The sequence below is a fragment of the Centroberyx affinis genome, unplaced genomic scaffold (genome assembly GCF_046629955.1).
Source record: "Centroberyx affinis isolate AG114_WGS23_722 - 3 ecotype Tasmania unplaced genomic scaffold, CSIRO-AGI_Caff_v1 ptg000369l_1, whole genome shotgun sequence".
Classification (NCBI taxonomy): domain Eukaryota; kingdom Metazoa; phylum Chordata; class Actinopteri; order Beryciformes; family Berycidae; genus Centroberyx; species Centroberyx affinis.
The window spans coordinates 168,791-185,163 of record NW_027279040.1 but is presented as its reverse complement, the minus strand read 5'-3'; the positions used below and the strand labels follow the sequence as shown (position 1 = coordinate 185,163).

At 40.6% G+C, this 16,373-nt stretch overlaps 1 protein-coding gene across 1 annotated transcript; it reads right to left on the bottom strand.

Moving 5' to 3' along the window:
• Window positions 1–3,217: 3,217 nt before the first annotated feature.
• copb1 (COPI coat complex subunit beta 1) lies at window positions 3,218–14,169 on the bottom strand. Its single transcript, XM_071515800.1, has 22 exons — window positions 14,035–14,169; window positions 12,245–12,398; window positions 11,634–11,863; window positions 11,116–11,285; window positions 10,881–10,995; window positions 10,689–10,781; window positions 10,439–10,576; window positions 10,115–10,234; window positions 9,468–9,575; window positions 9,207–9,353; window positions 8,904–9,049; window positions 7,569–7,665; window positions 7,300–7,460; window positions 7,055–7,175; window positions 6,726–6,953; window positions 6,161–6,340; window positions 5,276–5,420; window positions 5,033–5,152; window positions 4,775–4,920; window positions 4,384–4,473; window positions 3,939–4,094; window positions 3,218–3,633 (listed from the first exon to the last, which is right to left on the bottom strand). The coding sequence occupies exons 2-22, from the start codon at window positions 12,333–12,335 to the stop codon at window positions 3,574–3,576; spliced, it is 2,862 nt and encodes a 953-aa protein (XP_071371901.1). The 5' UTR covers window positions 12,336–12,398; window positions 14,035–14,169; the 3' UTR covers window positions 3,218–3,573.
• Window positions 14,170–16,373: the final 2,204 nt, after the last annotated feature.

Here is a 16,373-nt window from a genome sequence, read left to right as displayed (position 1 = left end):
GCCAGGCCGATACTAGTGTCTGTCGCTAGGGGCCCTTCTAAAGGCTGTATGTGACTGCCTGGACCCCCCCTACACACACACACACCCCAGCCCAGCCCAGCAGCCCCGTCCTACACCCCTGCAGTTACGTCCCTATGACCTAAAATACAGCCTGCCGAGATTCAACGGCACTGACTACTGACTGTAATTATGTATGTATGTATTATGATGTAATGATAAATAATACTAAAAAAAAGGTGGGTTAACGATGACATCCAGTCTTTCAACGATGATCATCATAAGGCAATCCACCACCAATCAATTAGATTTTCATAAAAGTAGGCTATTAGTTTATATTTTTTGCCCTACAAAAAACCCCTATCTTTATCTTATATCACTTTTATATTGCTTATTATGGTGTAGGCTATAGGCTACTATGAATTTACATCCTAAAGATAAGGCTACAAAGGTGTGTAAACTGATTTTAGGCGGGTTTACCCTCTGCTCCATCCGTTTAGTAATTTCTCTCTTACACACACACCCTTACGAAAGTAGGCTTTAGTCCTATGATAGGCTACAGTACAAGATGATACTATACAAACAACACAACAAAACTATAGACTATACAACATGTAACATAGAAGACTATTATATGAATGCTATTGCGATGCCAAATAAAGATAAAATAAGATAAACAAACTTTAAACTCACTATTGCCTACTTATAGGCTAAACTCACCATTGAGTGTTACAGACAACTATATGTCTCTATAGGAATATTATGAGAATATTATAGTGACTTTTCGTTCACACACACACACACACACACACACACACCCACACACATACACACGCCCGCGCATGTATTGTAAGTAGGCCTAATTAGTCCAATAATAAGGCCTCTTTGTAAAAGATTGTAATTGTAATTGTGTAATTATGAAAATGCAGACATAATTTAGATCATAGAGTGCAAAATATTGACGTTTATGTTATGTGTTTATATTAGGTGTCATTACGCATCATTACACATCACTGAGGTGAAAATGAACAATAAAGGACTTTACATTTCTGGCAGTGAAGCTGTTGGTTGGCAGAAAATGCGACAGGTGGCATGTGTAGCCTGGAGCATACAGGCGAGTTTACATAATTTCAAATAGCAGCCTTTATTTCAAGGCGTGGAAGGAGGCATGGCTGACATTATGTCAATATGTCAAGTTACAATATGACATGACACTGAAATGTAGAAATTCTTAATATGACTTCACACTACGCTGAATTTCAATATGGTGATACCTGTTTGCTTTGAGCCTGACAGCAAGCTGCCTTGATGGAGGTTGTGTCGCCCTCTGGCGTCCAAACAAGAGAGAGACTGGACCTGGAAAGGTGCACTGCAGTGTTTTGCAAAGACTTGGTTGAGAGCCATATAGATGGGCTGAGGAAAAATTAAAATGGGTCCATACATTATTATGAAGACTCATCTCATATCTAAAAGCACTGGCTATGCTGCCAAAGCCGAAGTCCCACCAGTATAAGTTAGGCTGGATAAAATGCTGTGGATCTGCAGGTCAGTGGTGTAAAAACAGCCCTTACCCACAAGAACGTATAGAAATCATTGTAATACATTTTAGGATACGATGCAAATATCACATCAAAACGTCCCTATATGAATATCATAGTGATACCATATTAATAGCATAAAGTACAATAAAGTCATCATAAACTCATTAGTGAGTCCCAGACACACTATAAATCCCTAAAGGAATATTAAAGGAATATTACAGGGATGTTTTGCTTGGATACCTGCCTACTGGCTTGCCAAAAGAGAAAAATCATGACTTTGTAGAAACCCAGAAAAACAGGAAACCCACTGGGTGCTAAAGTTCAGACCTTGGGTGACCGGACTTACCTGTGCATATAATAACATAATGTGTAATATCTGAGTAAATAGGAAGAGGCCGGACAGCAACTGCACACAGCAGCTGGGCTGCTTTTAAACATGTTCACATGGGATGAGGTGGCATGTGTGATCCAGTGCTGTTTATTTTCACAGCTGTGAAGCTCTGACCTCAAAGCCACCTTCAGCCTTTATCAAGCCCCCTGGAGTGACAGATTTCACAGGTACTGTTAATGTATGACTGGGGCGGTGATCCTTTAATCCTGCAGATTCCCAGAAATGTCCCTTTACTCATTTGGCCTAACAGATTACACAGGAAGGGCGAGTGGGAGATGCAGGTCCATGCCAACACCAATCCATTTCAGTAAGGGATTACCCACACAGTAAAACTTGCACTACCTCTGAAATTACTACAGTATCAATGTATTTCCCTTTAATTTATTTCTCTTTAGCTTTATAAATTAATTTCAGTGACAAATGAAAGTGAATTTCGCTCTCACCCCCTGCCAAAGCTCTATTGCACTCTTCAGGATGTTATTGTTAATTTGGAGTCCCGACAGAACAAATTCCAATCGATTCCCACTGTGCAACATAGCCCCAGAGGCATCTGAGGAATTTCAATTAGAGCCTGAAATCACAGTTAACACAGCTACGGAGCTGCAGACAGCAGGAGCTGCAGGCAGGAGTCCCTTCACTCCGGGGTGCAGCCAGCCTAGATACCAGATAACAGGCCTGAACTGTCTGTCAAGTCACTTACTGAGTATCTACTATCATGCCACTGATACAGTGCAACGTATAAAGAGAAAGCACTCAAAAGTAACAGTGGCTGCTTTGAGTAGCCCAAAGTTTTCACCCTCTAAAACGTAAGGCTGCAAACAAACACCACAAACAAGTACACTAATTTGAAAATAAAATGAGAAATACTCTTCTGAACCTTTCGACACAGGGCAAAATGTGAGGCAATGCCCATTCAGATATCTCTATTTTCATTATTAGAATAGTGTAAAATCTCTCCTCAGGCATACTGACAATTAGTTAAAGCTCGACTTAAATGCCATGTCACACTATACATTAATCTGCTATGACTGTACGTAAGACTGAATAGTGCATAGTGCAGGTGCAAAGTACTAGAAATTAAATGTTGAATATCAGCAAGAAATCTCAGGTCCACAGCTAGATTTTCATCAAGACTGCACAATACTTTGTTAGAAAAGGGAACCCAGAAGAATTCACTTCAATTCAGATGAAAGTCACAATTCAATTATAACAATTTTTACATCTGTGAAACTGAATAAATGACAATTAATTGACTTCATTAATGTCTTTATTTTAAAAATGAATTCATATTAGCTAATGAAATTGAAGAATACAGTGGAATGTGTGTCAGAGTCCAAAACGAAGCAAACATGATATGACTGAATGAACACAGCAAGAAGCAAAGAAATTTGCATTCTTTTTTTTTTTTTTAAATATATAAGTTTATTGAAAATTAAAGATAGGACAGGGAAAGGACATTACTCGGATGGAAATAGTTGTCAGACAGGTGATGTAAAATGAAAAAAAAAAAACTATAGATGAGACTGACCATATAGAGTTCTTATTTTGCTGTGATCAAAGGCCATAAAGATGGGCGATATAAGAGAATAGCAGATGACTTGTAGAAAGTCCGAGGGATCAGCTGGACTGCTACTCAGAGTCGGTTCAGACGGAAGTCTTTTTTTGGGAAAGGTTGATCTTGTCGCCCAGGCTCAAGGCCATACCCTTTGAAAGGAAGGAGGGAGGAGGATTTATTGTAACAGACTAACACATAAACACACCTGATACATTCTAAAAACAATATTATTATTAGTCTGACATCAAATGTACTTGGGTTACTGCATGACTTCATTATTCTTGTGCATTCTGTCCAATTCGTTCAACATGGTAATAAATTAGACTAAATGTTCTACTCTCATAACAAAAAAAATATTTTGTTCACATTGGTCAAATATGATTCATCCACCCTTTATGTCACAGATTGCTAAGAGTATAAGGTAAGGGATGATGGTGCAGAGACTGTGACCCACCTGACTTTTGGCTCTGATGCGTATATGTCCGTTGACAGGTGCGTCAGGCCCCAGGTGGATGGGCTTCTCAATGCTGACATTGGCCAGAGCATCTTCTCCAAAGATGGAGCGGGCATACAGGTTGGCAGCCATGAAACCACAGAAGCCAGACAGTGCCTAGTTTATGGGACCAAAGGAAGAGACGTAAGAACATTGCACCTCATGAGACACGGTACTGAAAATAATCTAAGAATATGATGGGCTTGGTAATGACTTCTGCTGGGAAACACAGTCATTACAAGAAATAGGGTATATATCACCGATGGCTTTAATCAAATCATGACAAAGGACATTTATAATTAATCCGAAAAATCACCAGCACCAAAATGTTTCACATGCTTACTTCATCTATCTTTACAAGTCCTGGGAAGCTTAAACTATTAAACTTTATTCTATGTTCTCTGACCTTCTCAGGAGTCAGGCACTTCATGTTGGTGGAGCTGAGGATGTGGTGGAGGTACTCATTCAGATCAGTGATGTTGGTGTTCACCGTCACCTACAACAAAAAAAAGTTAGCTTATGGACCACTTCATATTTTATTTAATTAATATTTTCCTAAATACTGCTGTTGTTTTGTATCAATCCATGTAAATTGTCCTTCAATGTCATGACAACAAAGCTCTGTTGAACTCCATCATGCACAGAGCACATTTTTGTTTATCAAATGCAAATGATGAGAAAGTTGAGAAAACCACAAAACAACAAGCCTGACAGACAAGTCTGACTCATGACGTCTAGAGAATCAAAACAATTCTGTGAAGACAGGCAGTTTCCCAGAAAACTCTGTCCATGCTTACCTTGTTCTCCCACTCAAACTCTGCCCACATCTGTCTGAATTCTGCATCAGTGCATGAGGCTGGCTGGATGTAGTCCATGATGTCAATGTGGATGTCACTGAGGACCACACAGTTCCTGTCGCTTGCAGCCCCCGACACGTCATAGACTGGAAGAGAGATGCAAACATGCGCAAATAAGAAAATATGTTCCGGTTTCAGAGGAAATGTATGGCATCAGTGACATTATTTGGTCAAACTGCCACAAATTGATTCTCTTACCGATGTTGCCAAATATAATGCCATTCTCAGTGGATGCCACCTTGACATTGGCCTTGATGTTAGCAAAATCATGCGGGGCCAGAGTAAGAGGGGAAGGCTTCTCAACCAACTTGAGATCTCCTGTGGAGTGAAAAGATAAATTTAGTAAAATACATACATACAACTATGCAACACTATGGCGACACAAATTTACCTGTCTTGAATCAACACATCTTGAGAAGAGGAAAATGAAGCTGGACTCACCTAAAGTGGCCAGCTCAAGGGTGCAGTTCTGGAGGGTATCACTGGTTTGGTTGACCACCAGTACGTCCAGTACGATGTCGTACTGGTTGACATGAACATAGGCTTCGGCATAGACTGGGTCTGAGAAGCCTGTCAGCTGGGTCACCTAGATTGGAAGAAAATTAATTATATTTATTTTAATTATGATATACAACTAAAATCACATATGAATGCTAAATTTCTTTCTCACAACTTTGTAGCATGGACCAACGGTTCCCAGCTCTGGTCCTCAGGAGCCAGAGTACTGCTGGTTTTCATTCTACCTGTCTAATACGGACTAATGGACTAATTTAGGCCTGGGACGCCAGCTGAACGCAATTAAGTACCTGGTAGGACAGAAAACCAGGAGTACTCCGGGAATACTGCTGGTTTTCTGGAAAACAGTTGAGAACCACTGGCATAGTCATGGGCATTGATTTTTCCTTTTGTGGAATATGAATATTTCAACTTTGGCACCCTCTGTTGGTAGCTACACTGAAAAATCAGTATGCCACACTAAAATAGTTGCAAATGAGTAACCACATAAAATATAACAAGAATAATAACATTAATGACAATAATAATAAGTAGGTTCAATTTGACAGATTGCGCTTAACGGCAGTTGATTAAAACTGCATCATCCGCTGAGTCAAATGCCGCCCTACGTTTTAAAATTAACCTGCAACAATGTATGGAACAAATTGAACAAACAAAACAAAGATTAAATCTAATCTTCAAACAAGACGCGTATTTACAACCCCAAAATTAGCCTACCACAGTACTATTCTCTTCCATGACGTGCTTTCCAAGTTCAGCTGAAAAATAACGTTATCTAGTAAGTTTTCTACTTGAGTACTTGCGGTGTACCTTGTTGAGTTTCGAAGCCAGGGGATCAGCAGCCTCCTTCCTCTGAGTGTTGCCCATGGCAGCGAGCAAACTGAGCTGGAACTGGTCCTCCTTAGAAGTCATCTCGTTCTTGGCCGTCAGCTGCATGAAGGAGATGGGGTCGTCGGCCTGCACCGTTACATTACGCTTCTCAGACTCTTTCTGTGGTCAGAAAAAAAAGACAAAAATACAGTCAGTTATTTGCTAATTTACAGGATCTGATGTAATTAGAATATCATTTAATTCTAATTTTCAATCTCTACAACAGTAAGCCAAGATGGAAAGATTAGTGAAAAAGAAATTGAGTAAATTCATGGGAATAATTTAGGGCAAGTTACATGAAGAGCCAAGAATTTCTAATGTGTCGACCGCACACAAGTGCAGTGAAAGAGACATCGTTCTTGTAAAGAGATAGCAGGTCTGAAAATATCTGATAAAACAAACACCATACATTTGTTAACTTCCATTTTACTCATACCCATCCCTTGATCAGGCTTCAGCTCTGCTAAACTGTCAGGAGGTTAAGCGTTGAGTCGACTGCCATTACCTTCTGTGACAGCTTCTCCTCCTCCAGTCTCACAGTGAGCATGTGTGACAGGGATTTGCGGCACTCCTTGTTGAAGATGTCGTTCATGAGCGGCGAGCACTCTGACAGGACCTTGAGGCACAGCGAGATGCGGTCCACATCATCGTCTGTGATTGGCTTCTTGGGCAGGGAGGACTTGCCCAAGTGAAGCACGGTGACCATGATCAGCATGGCCTCTGCAACAAAGGACTGAGGCAGACAGCGGGAGAGCACGGATTAGAGGAACAGGTAATAGGGTCAATAACTTTAAAGGAGTTGGCTTTAAGTGAAGTGAAGGTAGGACAACTTACATTTTGTTTCTTTTTGTCTTGAACGATAGCAACATAGCGCAAGGCCACTTTGGTCAGTGTGGTGGCCAGGGAAGCTGCCACATAGAAGTCTCCATCCATTAGGAAGCCTCTGAGTGGAGGCCTGGAACAACACAGAACAGTGTCACTGCATGAGCTAGATGGCAAAGATGAGCCAAACTCATACATATCTAAAGAATATTATGAGAAAAAAGGATCCCCCCCCCCCCACTGTGTGTCTTTATTACCTGTCCTCCTCTTTCTTGGAGGGCCGGGAGGAGCTGAGGGCGCTCTGTGTCACATAGGTGCCCATCTCTGTCACCAGCTTCTGGGCTGGAGCTGCACTGACCTCGTCCTCTGGCTTCACCTCTCCTGCCTCTTTTTTTATCTCATTCTCCACTATGGGGATCTGAAGATCCAAGTCACAGACAAATGTCAGACTGCCAATTCTAATTGTGTTGGGACTGTTAGATAGCTTGCGTTAAATTAACTTCTGACAATTCATAGATAAACGTACCTCTCCCAAGGACCTGCGGACTTCTGTCATCACACTCTGAATATCTTCCTTGGTACTGCAGTATTCTCCCAAGATCCATAGTGCTCCTCTGTAGATCCTGAAACATGACAACAGTCAAATGTCACAAACGTTGACAGCTCTGACACACATGCACACACACACACTTCTAAAAAAATATCACATTACACTGCTCCAGAGTATGGCCGTTTGATCACATTGTGCAACTGCTTTTTTTCCTCAGTAGTCCCAACATTTTTTCTTTGGTCACACAGTGCCAGTGTCTCAGCCAAGTCTGTATAACAGACAATGTCTAATGAATCCAATCTGGAAAATCATGCGTACAACCCAATATTTGCCAAAATAAAAACAAACATGTACCAAATCAATCAATGTAATGGCCTTCCCAGAAACTCATTGAGTGAAGTGTATTATTTTTCTGTGTGGTCTGAACAATGGCCTGTACTGTGCGTGTGTGGCCTGCCATTAGATATTACTTGGAAACTGTCAAGGAGAAAAACAAAATGATTTATGCTTGAAAAGACTGAAAAGATTTAAATAATTGCTTCGATTAGAAGCAGACACTAGTTTGAATTTGCATTAGTGGAGCAATATTATTTCTAGAACAATAGACAGCAGTGTCTACTGTGACCTTTCATTTCACTTTCCATCCATGTACATTTGAATCAATCTCTGATTCAGTGCATGGCCATATAAAGCTATTCACCTGTAAGTTCATTCCTCATGTGAAATTGAAATTTACTTAAAGTTACTAAAATGTATAGCTAGCCTATCACCCATATCTCTGTTCTTGTTTCCTTACTAATTACACTATTTCAGAGCAGTGAAATACTTGTTTCAGTTGGTGGCACCAATATTTTGTGTAGAGTATGCTCCACACATAGCAATGTTACCTACTGACACATGTCAGCTATTGAAATGTGTGTCATTGTGCCTAGAATATATTATTAAGCTGTATCAATTTGATAAAAGCGGGAAATGTGCCCCAACAGATAATGAAGTAGGCTGTTTGACAACTCAGTTTACATTCTCCTTACAAACAAAATTCTGGTTTATCATTAGTCAGTATTGAAGAATTTCTGATTTTCTCAAATCATTGATTGAATTCCCTTTTTGATCAAAAGGGCTATCCTAATCCCAGACAACCAAAGCAGAGTTGGCCTGCTCTGTGACAGGCTTGAACAACTAATTTCACATATCACAGTCAACCACACCACATTACACCAACAAATCATAGTGGCACTAGTGAGACCATTAGGAAAAAAAATAGCTAAGGTCCTGCATGATATACCCGACCATGTGCTTGTGAGGCCTTACTTGACAGTTTTGATGGCGTGGAAGACTTCCAGCATCTTCTCGATGATGAGGGGCCTCAAGTTGTCAAACCTCTGAATCGCCTCCCGCACAAACTCCAGCACATCAGCTGCAGCTGCCTCATTAGTGTCACTTAGGAATTCCATCAGCTGAAAGTCAAATGAAAACACACACACACACACACACACACACACACAGAAAAGTCATGTTTTTAATATAAACCCAACATTTCGGTCTCACACAAAGCTACAAAACATAATCTCGACAGTATCCTTTCCACTGTGTTGGAATAATAGACAAGCTCACCACAGGAATGACATTGGCGGCCATGTCAGGGAAGCGCACACTGCAAGAGTGGAGGGTGCGCACCAACAGCTGCCTGTATTTATCAGTGTCCTCATGCTCTGTTACGTTGTTGGTCTTGATCACCTCTTTCTTCAAAACAATAACCAACTGGAAGACAGATAGACAGAAGTTTTGAGACTTGGACATGGATTTCCTTTTCTCCAAGTGTCTATGCGGGGATAAGAAAATAATGGCCAGAACACAGATGCACATGCAACACACCTCCTCCACATTACGAGATGAGACAAGGTCCAGCGCCAGCTGCAAGGTCTTCTTTCTCACTTCCAGGTCAGGTGTGCTGAGAACACGCAGGATGTCCATCACTAGGTCCTGGGTAAGGAAGCACACATGCACCTTATTACAAATCTTAACAGAGTTGAGACATATTGGTACTGTGTCATAATAAAACTGCTGACACCAGTTTCCTAAAAAATAGAATGCCCTTAGATGTATAATCACAACAATAAAGTACTGTATATTAATTGTACATGCATTCATGTAAGAAAAATGCCTTTTTCTGGGCACTTTATGAATTTTTTGTAATATAAAAAAAATGGTCATTTCCATCTGACATTCATTAGGCCATGGTTGTATTACAAGAATTTAAAATCTTGGAATGGATCAGAGAATTATTAAGAGTAATCATAAACAAAAGGAATGACATAATAAATATGTGGGCCAACAACAAATTCCATTACTCACACATTTCAGGGATAAGAAAGTTAAAATTTAAGTGAGGCTTAAATTTTGGATGATGTTCCTGAATGTTTTGAGATAGACATCACTGATGTTCCCAAGTAACAAAAAGGCTCTAAATTAAATCTGTTAACTGCAGCCACAAAACCACCCACAACCACATTTCGAAGTACCTGGAGCACACGCTCATGAGTGGGATGCTCCTTCAGTTCAATCAGACGATCAAGAACAATCAGCTTCACATTGTTGTCACTCTCCTTGATAATCAAATCAATGTAGCACTGCGCAGCAGCCTGGAGTCGGACAAAGACAGAGAATTCAGTAAGAGACTGTACTAGGCTAGGAACCTCTGTGCTACAAGGTCTTACACACACACAATAAACATGCATAGTACAATACTGAATTTTGTTTGTCAAGGCTTGGGTGTATGTGCCCTGGGGCACTGGATATGAGCCTGTGACATACACAACATCACTGACAAGACCTAGGTGACATACCTTGATTGCTGTGGGTGCACTGGAGAGGGTGACAAGAGTGCCAGCAGCTTCGTACTTAACAGCTGGGCTGGAGGACTGCAGCAGGTTGTAGATACAGCGGATAAAACGAGCACGCTCAGATGGGTTCGCATGGCACACCTAACAGAGCAGAAACAAAAATAGCAAGAACACAGATGTCAAACTGGCTGTTCTGGCAGTGTGCTGTTGAGCTACCCAGCTTAAATTAGGATAATAAAAGGGACTGACTCACTTTGTAAATCAGCTCCACAATGACTAGCTGAAGAATGTCGCCGAAAGTATGTACTTGATCAATACACGTGCTGAGGTAATCCAGAGCTCTATCCTGTACAATGGACATTACAGCAAGTTCAGTCACAGAGAAAGACAGGCCTTGTGGCACATAACAGAAATAACAGTAGGAAAAGGACAATGTGCTACAGACCTGATCTGCATGAATCAGCATCATGAAAGCATTTCTCTTACAGCTGGCATCTTTCTCATTGACAAGGAAATCATGGATCAACTCTGGAGCGTCTGGGATGAGATTTTCAAAGTTCCTGAGCAACAAAAAAGACGATCAGGTCAGTGTTGTTCTCCAATAACGTACATTAGAAGCAAATGTACATGTTGAAAGGCTGTTGTATTTATCTGAGGTAATTAAACAGAAGGTACAGTACCTATAGATGGTGTAAATGGCCAGGACAGCATTGCGGCGCACGTAGCTGTGTCGGTGCTCCAGGCAGGCCCGGATGGCTGGCATGAGGGGCTCCAGCAACTCAGACTCCTTCAGCTTGCACAGGAAACGCAGGGTGGAGCCGCGGATGAACTCGTTGGGGTGCTGCAGGTCCTGAAATGGGAAGTAAATTACACTCACCATTACATTCCTGCAATGTTACCATCTAAAGAGTTATACAGTATCCAAGGAAGGGAATTTTACAAGCCTGCTAGTCCGTGGCTAGTACTTTTTAGATGAGGCAAGTACAAAATTGAACTTAAAAAATTATTGAAAATAATGGGGCTTTCTGGAAATGGTTTGGAGATGTCAGGCAAATAACCCTGCCACACTAGTGTTCAAAATTCCGAGGTTTCTGTACCTGACTATCTGGTGATTTGTTATCACATTTGGGGATAAAGAGTGAGTCTATTAATCTCATCAGTTAATCAAGTCTATCACACTGAGTATTTGTCAACATACCTTCCTGTAAGCGTCACAGACCAGGATCATCTCCTGAAGCAGCTTGCCATCTGGGGTTGTTTTGGGGACAATCTCCCAGAAAACCAGCAGTAGCTTCTTGATTGTGTGGTCTTGAAGTGGCAAGACGAAGCGAATTATGGTCATTAGCAGTCCCGGCAACTTCTCACCGTTCAGTATCATGATGATCACCTTCTTCAGGGCTTCTGTCTTGGCCTTGATTTCCCCCTTTTCTGTGGACAGGTGATTTATTATTAATATTATTATCATTATTATTATTAGTACTACGAATATTACACATTCACTGTCATTAAAGCCCTATGTGGTTGACAGGTGTAAAAAAGGCTCATTTTTATTCAATGGCCACAGTATGCTCCAAAATGTATTGCCAACTTTTCTGACAGCAACAGAGATACTTCTAGAGAATAATTTACACTTTTCAAATGAAGTTCTCTATTATAGCTGGTGGGTGGGGCTGATAAACTTACTAGCCTCAGCCAAAACTTTCCAGCATCTGGCTGGTGGCTGATCTTTACTTTATACCCTGGTGGTGGCATAGCCTTGCAAGTTACAGATCAGGATCAGCAGGTTTGTATGAAAACAGGATTAGTTACCTAGGTCAGCTTTTAGGCTGACTTCGGAAGGGGGCTCCGAGTCATTGGGAACATTGATGAGGGTGTAACAAACATTCTCTGCAGCTGTCATTTTGACGCTGGGTTTGTATCCGTTGTTGAAGAATCCCAATGAATGTCACTGTCTGGATAATACCTGTGATGGATATAAAAACATGTCACATAAGAACAATAGAATCAGTGTGTGAAATGTTGAAAACATTAGTGCATTACAACTTTCACCTGGTAGTTGAAAGAAAATATTTACATACAAGCAGAAATATTTAAATACAACTTAACATAGCATAACATAAAATATGCAACTATATAGATGTACAGGTAGACTGAACAAAATGTACACAAACTGCACTTATAAACAGATACATCTACCGCATAGCATCAAGTGTGCACAAGGTAAAAACACAAGAAAGCACTGTGGGTGTTTTTTTCCTTTCCTTCACAGAAGCAGAGAAAGACAAACAAAGGTACATTGTTACAGAATTGTCCATAATGGCTCAAATAGTATTTGCAAATACTATTCTTGCTTTGCAGCGTTCGTATTACCCTGCTTAAAGGCCCAGGTGGGTGGAGTGGAGTTCCTCACACATATTGATATATAGCACCAGGTCAAATTCTTCTAATCAGAGAATGTTTCCTGAAAGCTGCTAAAATAATGTTCTGTGAATGATAACTTGCCTACCCAAAAAACAGCATTGTACTAAAAGGTAAACCTCATGCACCTGGCGAAAAGTAGGCTATTTCAAATAATTATTTGACCCAGGTATGTTGTCCAATGGGGTCGTGCAAGGAGGTGCACCGTTAAATTTTATAGACTAATGGGAACGCAATCTGAAAACAGATCGAGGCCTATGACAGGTTATTCATATAGCTCCTTAAAAACAAAACACTTTGTAATAACACGATTCGCAACAGTGACAAAACAAAACAATCCAAACAGACAAAAAACAGACCAAGCTTGGTGGATCACCTGTATGCCACAATAACCTGTCAATTTAGAAAAAGTCTTGAGTGATGCTCTACAATAAACGTAAACGAATATAAGAGCCGCATTACACAGAGTAGTGTCATGGGAGTTTGGCGACGTTCAAGTGCTATCCACTGTTTAATCTCTACGGCTGGCCATATATCACGTATCGGTGCTATCTTAAACCCTACTTATAACCATGTGTGATGAAGAGCGGTACAGCGACCACTCCTGATCGAGGAAAATAGACATGTCTGTCGCAGGCCTCTGACAAAATGCAAGAGAGGGAATCAACGACTGCTGAGCTGTCTCTGAATAGATAAACATCAAGTGCAACTACATGTTAACGGATCACGACTGCCAGGTTTGGGTATCGTTATGCCGTATTCTGTACTTGTGATAGTAGAAAAATATGCCCTTCCTTAAAAAAAACTGAAAATAAGAGGACAGCGGCATGATAACACAAACAGTAATATCACGTTAGGAAGAAAGAAGCAAATTGGAGACACGCAACGTTATCAACCTCGTAGCTAAAACATTGCAGCTAATACTATTATGGCGTTACCCACGTTATCACCCACCGTTGCACAGCAAAACCTGAATAAAACGCAAATATCAATGCGTCGCTTATTCTGTAGAAGTCGAACACGTATGGATGACATTACGTTAAGCTAGCTAACGCTAACTAGCAAACGTTAGCAAATGTTAACTTAGCTTCTGCCCAGGCGAGCAATGAAATGGAGGACAGTGCCACTGGTTAACGACACAAACACTACGCATATGATAGTTAGAAATCAAAGTTACATACCAAAATGCACGCCTGTTGTCCTCCGAAATGATCTTCGAGATCCCGTTTTTGATATTTACATCTGTAAAAATACTCTGAAGATCCCCTTGACGAACTGTCTGTTCGTTTCTCCACTACTTCCTAGTGACGTGGAAGATTAGTTTCTGAGCCACATCACTGCTACCGTGCGCCAGATGGGTCAAGCCAGGGAGCCAAACGCGAAAGTTAGTCTGTGTGGTTAATAGTGTGGGTGAAAAACCTTCAGTTAGGCCGGATGTCTTCAGGTCCTCAGCCACACTTCTCAAACATTATACCTCCCACAATAGCCGGTGCTGTTACATGAACTTGATGGCTTTCAACACACTTAATAATAACTAACTGTGACTATACGTGGTGTACCGCTTACTGAAACAGATATTAGACTAGCTATTAACTTGACTTTCACGGGACGTTTAATCTTTTTTATTTTTTTTCCATATAGTGGAATAATGGTTATTATTGGCTTCATGTAATTTACTAAACAAAGTAAGTATTAAATCCTGGGTTGCATTAGTGTTAAACACAGAGAAAACCTCAGGGTGTTATTGTATTACTAACTTAGTCAAGAAATAGGGGAAATAGCCAAGAAAAAGGGCAAATAGGGGGAATAAAATTACCTTAACAGGTATAATGATATCATAAGGAAAGTGGGTGTGGCAATAAGTGGTGGTAGGTGGGTGTAGACCTACTGCAGAGAAAGAGAGAAGGAAGGTGAGCATGTGCATGTGTTCAAAGAAATAAAACAAGCAAATAGTAAACATGTTGTCCCCCACCAGTGATGTAGTTCCACCCTTGGGTCAGTCAGTGATTGCTGAGCGTGCTTGAAATATGAGTGAAACTGTATAAGCATTTTCGTATGGGACAATTACGGACAGATTGACCATATATTTCTGTTGCCTACTCTCCTCAGAATTAGGCTTACAAGTTATATCTTGAAATGTAGTAACTGTAATTGTCCTGTTTTTACTCAATACAGTACAAAATATAAGAACCACAATACGCAATAAATACAATCCATACATTACACAATGTACTCTACAATACAATTTATAATACAATATACAATATAACATACAACACCAGGAGTGTGAATAATATAAATGCTAAGTGATAAGTGATATATGGTATTGCACAGTAGGTAAGTAGTAATATGGTCAACACTGACGGCACAGTGGTAGTGCAGTGATGAGTGCAATAACAGTACAACAGTCCAACAACTGTACAATAACTACAGTGTCTTGTAGTTACAGGTTTGCCCAAAAATCCTCCATTGACTTTCACTTCACATCAACCCAGTCTGATGTCTCCAAGTGTGTAGCGTTTGTAGACTATTATGTTACCTATGATAACTTTAACTGTATTGCTTTACCACTGAGTCCCCATTCATTGTCCCCCACATTGTATGATAACTTTAATTGTATGACCTGCTATACTGTGACTAACTAACGACCGAACTAACGGACGGACGAACGAACGTACTAACGGACGGAGACCGATCCATAGTCCCCCCTTTGGTGGGGGACAACAGGAGCTGGGAAAGAGAGAGAATGGGTATTGTATTACTAAAAGCAGTTTCGTTCATCAGAAATGTTCCAAGTCTATATGAATATGTTGACAGATGTAAATTCATTAGCAATGTGAATGTAACGATTCTAGTCAAGTCTCCTCTATCACGAACTGACCATGATAGTCCAGAATCTGGGAAATACCACGTAATCATTTTGTTGTATCTTGACAAGAATGGGGTATGGCAGCCAACAACCTTATAGGGTTCCACTTCTTGCAAAAAAGGAAACTAAAGATGAAATTGGAAAAAACAACACACTGGAGAATTGGAAATATATCAGCTGGTCTGATGAGTCTCAAACCTGCTGCCTCATGGTAATGGTGGGTTTGTAATAAACCAAACAAGCAAATGCATCCATCATACCCCATGTCAAATTACAAGCTGATTGTACTGTTTTCATGACAAGCACCCTTGATACAACTTGAGGACAGTTTGAATGCCATGGGATAATGATCTATGCCACAAGGCTAGGATTGATTATTAAGGAATGCTTACACAAACTTGGGAGGGAAATCAGCCCATGCAGTGACTTGTTAATTCCAGATCTCAATCAAGTTGAGCATTTATTGGATGAAATGGCATCACCAGTAAATTGGACACAATTATGGAAAGCATTGGAGTCATTGGCCAGCTTCCCTGTGGAATAATTATAAGTCCCTTTAGAGTCCTTGCTGTCCTGGGGGCAGAAGAGAGCACTTTCAGGAGGGTGATCCTAATATTGTGCACACTGTTGCACCAAAATTATATTTGAATG